The 13,370-nt window shown below is 36.1% G+C and overlaps 1 protein-coding gene across 3 annotated transcripts in view; it reads left to right on the top strand.

Moving 5' to 3' along the window:
• Window positions 1-323: 323 nt before the first annotated feature.
• Window positions 324-13,370, top strand: part of LOC138334718 (BTB/POZ domain-containing protein 16-like) — a 79,019-nt gene continuing 65,972 nt past the window's right edge. The window contains exons 1-2 of one of the 3 annotated variants that reach the window (XM_069283403.1): window positions 324-596; window positions 3,156-3,222. In XM_069283403.1, coding sequence (XP_069139504.1) covers window positions 487-596; window positions 3,156-3,222 — 177 coding nt within the window. In that variant the 5' untranslated portion in view covers window positions 324-486. The remainder of the gene's footprint in view (window positions 597-3,155; window positions 3,223-13,370) is intronic. The other 2 variants (XM_069283405.1, XM_069283406.1) reach the window with 2 other exon arrangements.

Here is a 13,370-nt window from a genome sequence, read left to right as displayed (position 1 = left end):
AAAATTCTGATATATGTTTCTGTTTACATGTACAGTACATACACGTATGCATGTGTATGTTACATGTATCAAACTATACAAGTTTGACATTCTGTCTTTAATAAATAGAATATAAATATACCATAGGGTACAGTTTATATAATTTATAGAACATCAAACTCATGTGATCAGACCAACATGCTTGTCGGAATTCATATACACAAAAGCACGTGGCAATGTTTACTCCGGAAGTAGATTACGCGAATTAATTCGCGGACTTTAAATTGCGTCCATAGTTACGTTGGTTCAACGGATTACTGTGTACACACGCCATAACGGATACATTTTATAGCATTTAAAATGATAATATAAGCATTACTAACGTTTTTGATGTAAAAATATGTAAATTTAATTTGTGAAAAAGAATCGCCAATTGTTTACTTAGTGGCCTATTTAAGCGAAGGGATATACAAACTGAGTGATTTGGTCCAGTCCGGGAGATCAAGCATGGCGGATGTATCAACGATGGGCTCGCATCCTTTGAAGTCGCGCTTGTCGACTTCATACTTCCCAAATATTCCACCGTCTGCACCCAAGGCTGCTATTTCATATTGCAAGTAAGAAGATGTTAGAACCATATTTTACTGACATGTGTCATTCATCATTTAACAGTAACTAGGCCTACCCACTAAAATGCAGACGACACGGGTCTGAAAAAAAATACTCGAGATAGGCCTTAGATCAACAATTCAAAACAAAGTCGGTTTAGAAATGCATTTTGCTTTAGAAATGCATTTTGCTTTAGGGCCTTACAGTAATTCTTCAAATACGATTGGTTTATTTTTCTATTGTTTTATCATGCCATAAAGACGTTGGTTAAATGGGTCGATATAGTAAAGCTAATGATCAATGTCCGGGTCGTTTTAAATAGTCTTTGGTCTCGGGTAGAGGTCTCGTACAACATTGATTTTTGATGTGTCTGCTTATCATCCGCAGATGGCAGATCTAGAGAAGTCATGGCATTGGCCGAAGACTTCTTGTCGTAATAACAATCCGAGCAAGAGTGCTGAATCATTGATAGATTTAATATACATTGTCTCAAACATTTTTCACTTAAAGGCCCACTACCTTTCCGAAATGGATTTTAAATGGGAATGTAAAACGATAATTTTGTACAGTCGAAAAAATTATTAACTAGCCGTTAATACTACACATATCATCACCTTCTGAATAATTTGTTTACACTAAAAAAAATGTTAATTTTTATAAGGCGGGTCGACGCGTCTTATATAATTATATGCATGCAGTTGCCTGTGAACGTCATATTTAAAATACCATGCGGTATCACTGCACCGGACAGCAAAATAGAGAAATGACTCTCCACCGTTATCATAGGTTACGCTGGGAATCTTGCATATGTCTGGTGTTGTAGCCTGATCTTAGGCCATCAGTGTATATTTTCTTATGTTTTTAAGAAACCTTTTTATTTTGCTTCGGAAAGGTAGTGGGCCTTTAATTGTTAATACATAATAATGTACAATAATATACAGTGTAGTGTATACATATAGTCTGAAGTAGATCTACATTTTATGTAAGTTCTAACTTTTATACCTGTTACATTTTCCAATTTTGAATATTAATATTAGCATTTTTACACCAAGCATGTTAATGAAATTGTAATAATCATGGACTCAAACTCTTCAGTTCTTGGGCAGCAGTGACTGAGTGGTTAAGATCATGCCCCAACATATAACACTGTATAGGTCTAGTTATAGAACCGAAGCCATCTACCTCAGGGTTGTGAGTTTGAATCCCATATGTATGACCACTGGTTGGTGGTTTTTCTCCATGGGACACTGGTTTCCCTCCACCATCAAACTTGGCGATGTCCGTGGTTTGGCTACAGCACCATGTGTGTCATCATGTTCATCCTCATATACTCCGGAATATGTAAACGGGAATGGTCTATGGAACACGATAACACTCAATGAGTTTGATTCATATGATGGTGGAACATTAAATTTCTTTATAAAAAAAGAACACAACTAAGGTAATGATTACGAGCTTTAGTTTTATCCATATTGACATACAAATACACTAAGTACTGGCTAGTGTTTACTGTTTGGGGCCCATGTACGAATCTTGGTCTGGCTGCTTCATTTTCTCCTCTCCTGTTACCAGTGTATCAAATTTATTTTTAAGTAGGATTTTAAGTTTAGGAATTTATGGAACACAAGGTTATAATCTAAGGTTGGTTTGAGCCAATTTATACACTTGGTCTAGCTAGATACTAAAAGTTTTCAAATGTATATAGAGGATTTTACATGAGTGGCTATATATATACATGATATGAAATTTACCAAACAAGTTCAATAATTTGATATGCCACAAGCCTTTAGGCGAGTGGCATATCAGATTATTTAACAAGTTTGATAAATTTCATATCACATGGTCACGAGTGTAAGATTCTATTTATCACATAACTGATAATAGAAATATCAGTAAAACTTAAGATTTCGTCTCTATATAAAATAGTAGAAATATGGCTCGGATGTAACGTTCTCATTTACTGAAAAAATCATGCGACGTCATATATATAGATTATGACATCAAAACTGCATGTGACGTACGTCACAATAGTGTTATTACATATGTGTCTTAAGATATTTATGACATGGCCATAAGACATGGCTAGACGGGCTGGCTTTGTGGGGATGATATTGTCACCCTTTTGCAGGTCATGGATTTGGCTGCAAAATTTTGTTCTGTGAAATATGAAGAATTGTTGTAGTTAATAGTTATAAATATATGTCAGTAATCGACAATAAACTGTAATTTCTTACGTCATTTTGTATCTCGAAACTGCCTTAAAATTTTTTTGATATAATTATGTTTTCTGTGAAACGATTAAAAAAATAATTAGCTGACAGCATGACTATTTTGATTTCCCTTATTTTAAGCTAGCTTTTCTGGCTACCATACCTGGTATACATGCTCAATGTTATTTATCACGCATCAAGTAACTTTGATTGATAAAGTAGATAATGAATAATGAAACCAGAACTATTAAAATAATCTATTATTTGGTATTTTATTTTATGACACGGCTATGTAGATTTCATTACAGGTTCTTTAATTTGTTGACATTAATGTTGTTTTTTTTCCTGAATATACAGGTCGGTCAATGATGCGCCCTACACAGCCTTAATGGGAGTGGTGGTGGATGCCAGGCAGCCTGAACGGGTAAGTTTACAGACTGAATAATGCATATGGCACACTTGTGCTGAAATTCTAAGATATTGTTGTTTTCCATCAGGTCTGAATACAGCCAAAACAATAAACATGGTTTTTGCTGGCCGACAATGTCAATGCAAGTTGCAGGATAAAATATTGCAACTTGCATTGACATTGTCGGTCGGAATACACCTATCTTGTTTATTTTGTTGCATTTTTCCTTTAATTACCTATTTTTCACTTTTTATTTGAATCTAAATTGGTATGAGATTTAGCTTAAGTTTGGCAAAAGAATCCAGCTGAAGACAACTGTTACAGAGCACAGTATTTTAAATTAATTTAGTGACTGTCTTCGCTATAGGGATCAAACTCAGGACCTCTGGATTACTAGTCTGACACTTAACAGCTAGATCAAACTTGAGATATTTCGGCTAGTATTCACCAGGGATATACATATACTCACCTTCAAGGAAAGAACTCCAGTGGTTCACAGCAATGGTGGTGGAGCTCTGAATGTCATTCACAAGTTTACATGGGTGCCATTGTAACAGAGTTTTATATAAATTTAATAACTGCGAGGGATCAAACTTAGGACCTACGGATTACTTTTCTGACTGGCTCAACAGATTGAGCTAAAAGTTTTATCTAAATTTACCCATCTGTAACATTTTCTCTGAAGTGTCTAGATTCACTCATCAGCTGCTAATTAAAATGCTGGGATTAAATAATGACTGTTTAATTATCTTAAACCTGTCTCCTATAGAAATATCAACAGCTCACTTAATTTTGATTTTTTTGTTTTCAAGTGTGTTGCTTTTTGAAAATATCATTGTTAGCTCAATAGAGGGTTGGCTTTGTAAACAGAATTAGATACAATACAGAGAAAAGACTGGAAGCACTTAGCTTATACCACACTGTTCAGATATAATAGATTTCACAGAAGCTTATACTTCTCAACATGTTGTTAGTCCAGCCTATATAACTATAAGTTGGGTAGGCTTAGGGTAGATAATAACGGTACATGTACACAGATTCCATCCATGAACTGTTACTTTCAAGTGGAAATTTGGGTGAACATATATTGGATATCATTGTGGATATTCAGGAACTTTGACAATACGAATTGAGAAAAAATAAATAACATATTCACACCTTTTTGGAGAAAGATTAAAGTTGACCTGTACATATGTCTGTATATGAATCCGCCATTGATATATGACCATGTAGTGTATAATTCCATCTTGTAAGAGGATTATAATCAACAATATTGACACTGGACTTGAATTGGTGTTTAAATAGTGCTGAAGGATTTTCAATAAACTGTTAAGCTCAGTTATACGATCAAGTCCCTTACTGTTATTACACAAATGCGATTTGGCTACTCCTGGTGAGGAATCAGTCCTCGCTCGTTATTGATATAAAGTATTTCATAGAGTTTTGGAGATAAGGCAGTTTCTAATTTGTCTTGATGTTTACCTTTTGAAATATGCACCTTTCTGAAGGTGATATACACCTGTGGTAAAGGGATTATGACTGAATGGTCATAAATCATACAAACGGTTTATCATTTTATCAGTTCCTCATGTAAAACAGGTCAAATTTGATGATTTACTTTTGTTCTTAAAGTTTCAAATACCTACATTTGTATATAATGTAGCTGGAGTGATTTTCTTATTCAATGATTTCAAGGGCATGTACATTTTGAATTGGGAAAATACTACATTTAATTTTTCTTGAAACATGTATATTTTAGAGATTTTTTCTTTATTAATAAAAAAAATTGATATAAAAAATGGAAAATACAGCAAAATTTCTTTAGTTGAATGGGCCTATTTTATTAGGCCCAAAATGTACATAAGCAAACACTGATCTGTGACATTTTAACTGTACAATCTCTGGGATATACCAGATTGATCGAGACATGCATGGGGCAAATGTCAGGTACTGAAGCCATGATCCTGAACTCATCAGCATTTTCACTAAAATAGCAAATTCCTCAAGAAATTATTGATGGCATAAATTTTTCTCCATGTACTCCAGATTTTCTCGGCCTACAACCAGCACTGTCAATATATTATTGGCTGTTAATAGGACATATCAATAATAGACCAAACCAGTAAATCATATTCTCAAATAATTACAGTGTAGATATTCTCATGTATAAATGAAATTCTCAGATTGTAGCACTAGACTGACCTGTTGACATGATACCAAGGTACTTTTTTTTTATTTATTCAATCTCAATAAAAAGCATATATACATTGTAAACCATGTAATGAAGAAATATAAAAGTAGGCTGATGATATATATATAATTAAAATGGCTAAGATTTCATGGCATGTATTGAAATATACATCCAAATTTTTTTCAAATTGAAAAAAAAAGATTAGGAAAACCTTTGTAGAAAAGTAAATAAATGTTGAAACTTGATAAGGCCACAGACTTGTGTATGATATCGTTATAATTATCCTGCTGTTTATTGACCGAAGTCTGCTATAGGCTAATGAGTAAGGTTTAGGATAATTAACCCGCAATCAACGCTTCACTCCTTAAAGAAAAAGAAATGGCCCAAAGTGTATCTATAGATTTTCTTAAAAATCTATTAGTGAGAAAGCCTTTAGATGTTTGGAGCTTTGCGTACAATGACATTGTGGAGGAAATTGATCCATGGTATATATTAGACTTATACCAGCGCCAGAAGAATGCTAAACCTTTCTACCATTGTTTGGGTGTAAAGATTTCAATGTTTGGGTATACATTGATCTACAGGAGTAAACCTTGATATTGTGGGAATCTGTGTGACCATTTTAAAGTGTTTATGTAAAGAAAGTTTTAATTATGTGCCATGGTGTTACAAGAAGAATGTGTCTTCAAGATGCATTCATAATATATTGCACTCAGTGTGTAATCTGTCTACGGTATATGATCTCATTAGTTTTCACGTTTGTCAGATTCCTTTAGTATAGCTTCATGTCACTTGCAGGCATTTAATTCATCAATACTGGGACTCTACCAGTAGTCATGAAGGAACAGTAGTCGTGATGTGGGAAAAACTAATAGTTTGCATCTCATGAAACACATTATTTCCACATAAACAAAACAATTTAACACCATCATGAAGTATTCATTACTTAATTAGCTCCAGACATTCGGAAATCTGGACTCACAGTAAAATATGCACACAATCTGGGCTCACACTAACTTTCCAGTTGGCTAAGCAAAAGTTGCGAAAGTTATTTTTTTTCTCTTTAGCACATAAGAATTTCATTTAGCAAATTGTGCATTCAAAGCTTTCCATAATGAAAAAAACATTAAATTCAATGCTAAGGTCAGCATCAAATAATGTATTTTATACATCAAGTGAAAAGTCATCCTCGATACTCCAGTGGTTCCGATCACTTACGATCTCTACACCCCTGGACTATCTCATAGTGAAATTGAAGGCAGCTCAGCAGAAAACATTTGACCAATCACAGAGCAGCAAAGATTTCCTTTGAAGACTACAGAGAGAGAGCGACGCCCAACTTCAAAGCCACACAGTCAACCACAGTGTACCCTTATACGGCTCTTTTGATGTACATCAAAGGACTAAATTACCTGTTCTGTTCTGTTGCCTCCAGTTTTAGATGAGATAGTCCAGGGGTGTAGAGATCAAAAGTGATCAGAACCCCTGGAGTATCGAGGATGGTGAAAAGTACACACATACAAAAGATCCTGATCATCATTAAACTATACTCTGTTTTGCGTATTGTTACTTTACATCCCTTCAACATTAAAATATATTTGGTACTGTAACTGATTAATTTATCAATTATTTTAGACTTGCTATGAAAGTAGTGCGACTGAAAAAAAGCTTGTATCCGTGTGATTGGATATCGGGTGTGTGAAGAAAAACTTAAGCTTTTTTTGCGAATTAGGCTGAATTTATTTTAGCAATCAGCCAGATTGATTCATTATTAACGAAAATGCAAATGGGAAGCGTGAGCCCAGACAATCACAACCACAGTTCTGTACCGACTTCTGGTTGGGTCCCAGTACAGTTGTAAATATCTCAACTAGTATAGATTTTGAGGTAAATCTGTGATAAAAATATAAATATATGTTTGTATGCTAATAAAGATTTAAAATTTCTTAATATAGAAACATGTGTCAGAAAAAGTTTCTAAAATTGAGGAAGTTAAGTTGTACCATGACACCATATTAGCCAACCTTGGTGACATTTTGTAATTTGAATTGTTACAGTGTAATAATGATCTGTCTGAATGAAATGGAACGAGAAAAACCAAATAGTTTATTTTAGCCTAGGTTTTAATTTAACACTAGTATGACTTATTCAACTGTATCAATATTTCTTCTGGAAGCACTTAACAATCAAAATGATAAATATAGAGAGAGGTCAACACCGTAAACACGAACAAGTGTACAGTTAGCTGGAGTCTTCTGGTGTCTGTTTGTTCGGTTAATAGTTTTAAGTGGCCAGGAGTTTACACAACTCAAAGATACACTTATTGACCAAGGGCTTTTGAGAATGTTACCGTAAAAAAGACTTGACACTAAAGAAAATTGTAGCTGGGTGGATAAGTCACCAGTCTTCTGTGTATTGTGTTGGTCCTGTGTGCTCAAAGTCTTATCAACGCTCTCGAGTACTTACGGCTGCTATTGTCAACATTACATTACTCTTTTTGACATGTTGATAACATAGTCCATGGAAACTTCTAAAATAGAAAAGAAGTGTGTTTTGTAAAAAAGAAGAAATGCAGAATCATACATGATTCATGAATGTGTTACAAATTTCATTAAAAATGAGTCAAGCTGACAACAAACAAAATCTAACGTAATCTAAGTTACTGCATTAAAGTAATATGGGTACTACACATAATGCTGGTAGTCATTTATTGGGGATATTTTCTAAAGGTTCTTTTAAACACAAAGTTACAACGTACAACGGTAAATTGGCTCTATTTCAATGGTGTAGTAAAACTTGAAGCTTTTTGGTAAAGAACCTAGATATCTTATAACTATAGTTTTGACTTGGAGCTTACAGGCTCATGTGTGGGACAAACTTGGTATGTTAGAAATATTGATTATACTTCAGCTTGGAGTACACTTGTGTAGGCTGACAAGGCCTGATCCTGGGAGGTAGAGGGTGTTTATACTATTTCAGGGTAGAGAGAGAAGGGTTGAAAGCAGTAAGGCAGGATCAGAGAGCTGAGAGTACTATTTTTATCTTCAATTAAAAAAATTGATCCTACTGTGGCACTCCACTATGATAGCTCTTAGGGTTCTACCACAAATCACTTCATCCTTAGTATCCTAACCACAAACCACTCCATCCTTAGTGTTCTACCACAAACCACTCCATCCTTAGTGTTCTACCACAAACCACTCCATCTTTAGTGTCCTACCACAAACCACTCCATCCTTAGTGTTCTACCACAAACCACTCCATCCTTAGTGTCCTACCACAAACCACTCCATCCTTAGTGTCCTACCACAAACCACTCGATCCTTAGTGTTCTACCACAAACCACTCCATCTTTAGGGTCCTACCACAAACCACTCCATTTTTAGTGTTCTACCACAAACCACTCCATCCTTAGTGTCCTACCACAAACCACTCCATCCTAAGTGTCCTACCACAAACCACTCTATCCTTAGTGTCCTACCACAAACCACTCCATCCTTAGAGTCCTACCATAAACCACTCCATCAATAGTGTCTTACCACAAACCACTCCATCCTTAGTGTCCTACCACAAACCACTCCATCCTTAGTGTCCTACCACAAACCACTCCATCCTTAGTGTCCTACCACAAACCACTCCATCCTTAGTGTCCTACCACAAACCACTCCATTTTTAGTGACCTACCACAAACCACTCCATTTTAGTGTCCTACAACAACTCCATCCTAAGTGTCCTACCACAAACCACTCCATACTTAGTGTCCTACCACAAACCACTCCATCCATAGTGTCCTTCCCACAAACCACTCCATCCTTAGTATCCTAACTACAAACCACTCCATCCTTAGTGTCCTACCACAAACCACCCCATCCATAGTGTCCTACCACAAACCACTCCATCCATAGTGTCCTACCACAAACCACTCCATTCTTAGTGTCCTACAACAAACCACTCTATCCTTAGTGTCCTACTACAAACCACTCAATTCCTAGTATCCTAACCACAAACCACTTCATCCCTAGTAAATTCCCAATCGCAAAACACCCCATCCTTATTGCATTCTTATTGTCCTACCACAAACCTCTTCATCCTTAGTGTCCTACCACAAACCACTCCATCCTAAGTGTCCTACCACAAACCACTCCATAATTAGTGTCCTACCACAAACAACTCCATAATTAGTGTCCTACAACAAACCACTCTACCCTAAGAGTCCATCCACAAATTACTCATCCTTAAAGTTCAACCACAAATCACTCTATCCTTAGTGTCCTACCACAAACCTCTTCATCCTTAGAGAACTACCACAAACAACTCCATCCTTAGAGTCCAACCACAAACCACTTCATCCTTAGTGTCCACAAACCACTCCATCCTTAATGTCCTACCACAAAACACCCCAACCATAGTGTCCTACCACAAACCAATCCATTCGTAGTGTCCAACCACAAACCACTAAAACTTAGTGTCCTACCACTAACCACTCCATCCTTAGAGTCCACCCACAAACCACTTCATCCTTAGTGTCCACAAACCTCTTCATCCTTAGTGTCCTACCACAAAACACCCCAACCATAGTGTCCTACTACAAACCACTTCATCCTTAGTGTCCTACCACAAACCACTCCATCCTTAGTATCCTAACTACAAACCACTTCATCCTTAGTGTCCTACCACTAACCACTCCATCCTTAGAGTCCAACCACAAACCACTCCTTCCTTAGTGTCCACAAACCTCTTCATCCTTAGTGTCCTACCACAAACCACTCTATCCATAGTGTCCTACTACAAACCACTTCATCCTTAGTGTCCTTCCACAAACCACTCCATCCATAGTGTCCTACCACAAACCACTCCATCTTTAGTGTCCTACCACAAACCACTCCATCCATAGTGTCCTACCACAAACCACTCCATCCTTAGTGTCCTTCCACAAACCACCCCATCCTTAGTGTCCTACCACAAACCACTCCATCCTTAGTGTCCTTCCACAAACCACCCCATCCTTAGTGTCCTACCACAAACCACTCCATCCTTAGTGTCCTTCCACAAACCACTTCATCCTTAGTGTCCTACCACAAATCACTCAATCCTTAGTGTCTCACCACAAAACCACTTCATCCTTATTGTCCTACCACAAACCACTCCATCCTTAGAGTCCAACCACAAACCACTTCAATCTTAGTGTCCACAAACCACTTCATCCTAAGTGTCCTACCACAAACCACTCCATCCTAAGTGTCCCACCACAAACCACTCCATCCTTAGTGTCCCACCACAAACCACTTCATCCTTAGTGTCCTACCACAAACCACTCAATCCTTAGTGTCCTACCACAAACCACTCCATCCTTAGTGTCCTACCACAAACAACTCCATCCTTAGTGTCCTACCACAAACCACTTCATCCTTAGTGTCCTACCATAAACCACTCAATTGTTAGTGTCCTACTACAAACCACTCCATCCTGAATGACCTAACACAAACTAGTGCACCATTACTTTACTCCTAACACTGTGAATGCTTTCTGACTTTACAGTGTATTAAAATTCCGGAGTTAAAGATTCATGGACTGAGAGAATAACCTTTTGAACTGGCATTTATTGATAAAACAGGAAATAGTTTTAATGGTGTGTTATCACCTAGACTGGGATTGATTTCACTGAATTATATCTATGAAATATTTATGTCAGGTTTTGTAACAAGTCAATATCAGTAAGTCAGACTTGGGTATCAGTTCATTTTGTAGTTTGCTTTTTAAATCCTTAATTCAACATTTAACATAGGAATCTTATGGCTAAATTGGAAAATGAAGAAAAATAGATCTACCACATTTGCTGTAATTATAGCGCCCCTCACTTAGCTCCCATTCCTTTTTATGGCGTTATATAAACACACAGTCCTCCCATATAGAAGACAATGTGTTACAATTGTGTGATGCTTATCACTAAACATCAGCATTGTATTCCATAGTACATTTCAGCCTTTCACATGTGAATTATGACGTAATAATGTTCTCAAATGACAGGAAGTAATCTGTAAGTTACTTACTGTGACAGAGTAATGAGCCATATAAGTATGCAAAGAGTTAAAATAAAGCTCACTTTTTTTTTGGGAGTTTTTTCGTCCACAACTTACACTTTGGTTCCCCAATAAGCACCACTCCTTACAATGTTCCTAACACCCTGGGCGCTAATTACAGTGATTATGGTATAAATATAACTTGAGATTGTCATGAAATGTCATGATATGAAAATTTTGGTTTGCATTTAATTTAATGGATTTAAACGTTTAGAATGCTCAATATATCGTACTCTAGGGTTTGACAGAGAAATCTCTCATTATGGCTAAAAATGGTGATACATATATTTATCTGATAACATGCAGCTTGCATAGGAACCACTAATGGAGGGCTAGAGGTTTTCATGTCATTCTTTTAACCTCTCTGTTACCATAGACACTGTCAGTAGTATTATAGTTCACAAGTTTACCAAGAAACTTTCCTATCGAGAGATAGGAACCACTAATGGAGGGCTAGAGGTTTTCATGTCATTCTTTTAACCTCTCTGTTACCATAGACACTGTCAGTAGTATTATAGTTCACAAGTTTACCAAGAAACTTTCCTATCGAGAGACTTTCCTACTTTCTCTGAGAGACTTAAATTTGAGGTTCCTATTTTCTCTGAGGACTTGAATTTAATTTCCTATTTTCACTGAGAGACTTTCCTATTTTCTCTGAGAGACTTTCCCATTTTCACTGAGAGACTTTCCTATTTTCACTGAGAGACTTTCCTATTTTCTCTGAGAGACTTTCCTATTTTCACTGAGAGACTTTCCTATTTTCACTGAGAGACTTTCCTATTTTCACTGAGAGACTTTCCTATTTTCACTGAGAGACTTTCTTATTTTCACTGAGAGACTTTCCTATTTTCACTGAGAGACTTTCTTATTTTCAGTGAGAGACTTTTCTATTTTCACTGAGAGACTTTCCTATTTTCAATGAGAGACTTTCCTATTTTCACTAAGAGACTTTCCAATGAGAGACTTTCCTATTATCTCTGAGAGACTTTCTATTTTCTCTGAGAGACTTTCCTATCGTCACTGAGAGACTTTCCTATTTTCACTGAGAGACTTTCTTATTGTCACTGAGAGACTTTCCTATTTTCACTGAGATACTTTCCTATTTTTACTGAGAGACTTTCCTACTTTCACTGAGAGACTTTCCTTTTATCTTTCCTATTTTCACTGAGATACTTTCCTATTTTTACTGAGAGACTTTCCTACTTTCACTGAGAGACTTTCCTTTTATCTCTAAAAAAACTTTCCTATTATCTCTGAGAGCTTTTCCTATTTTCTCTGAAAGATTTTCTCATTTTTACTGAGAGACTTTCCTATTTTCACTGAGTAGACTTTCCTATTTTCACTGAGAGACTTTCTTATTTTCTATAGGAGACTTTCCTATTTTCACTGAATAGACTTTCTTATTTTCTCTGGGAGGCTTTCCTATCTTCACTGAGAGACTTTCTTATTTTAACTGAGAGACTAGTAATTAATTCATATTTTCTCTGAGTAGATTGCTCGAGTTTCCTTTTTTTCCTGATTCTGAGACCACATTTACATACATTTATATAAATATATATATTTTATGCAAAATCTTTAATTTTAATAGTTTATGAAATTTAAAAAGAATGTTAGATTTCTTCCATCATTCATTTTCTTCTTTTTTTCCACACAGAAATTCATTTTAACTACCGATAAAGACATGCACTTTTGTCCTATATTGTAGTCAGGCCACTCATTCAACTCCCACCTTCTGTACACATAACTTTTTTAAATGTTGATTTTTATTAGGTCATCTGAGACGAAGTCTCAAGTGACCTATTCTAATCGCCTTTTGTCCGTCGTCATGCGTCATGCGTCGTGCGTCGTCCGTCGTATGTCCGTAAACAATTTACATTTTCGTCTTCTTCTCC

The sequence above is a fragment of the Argopecten irradians genome, chromosome 11, assembly GCF_041381155.1.
Source record: "Argopecten irradians isolate NY chromosome 11, Ai_NY, whole genome shotgun sequence".
NCBI classification, from domain to species: domain Eukaryota; kingdom Metazoa; phylum Mollusca; class Bivalvia; order Pectinida; family Pectinidae; genus Argopecten; species Argopecten irradians.
Note: the sequence above shows the minus strand (reverse complement) of the source record. Positions and strands in the feature narration are given on the sequence as shown.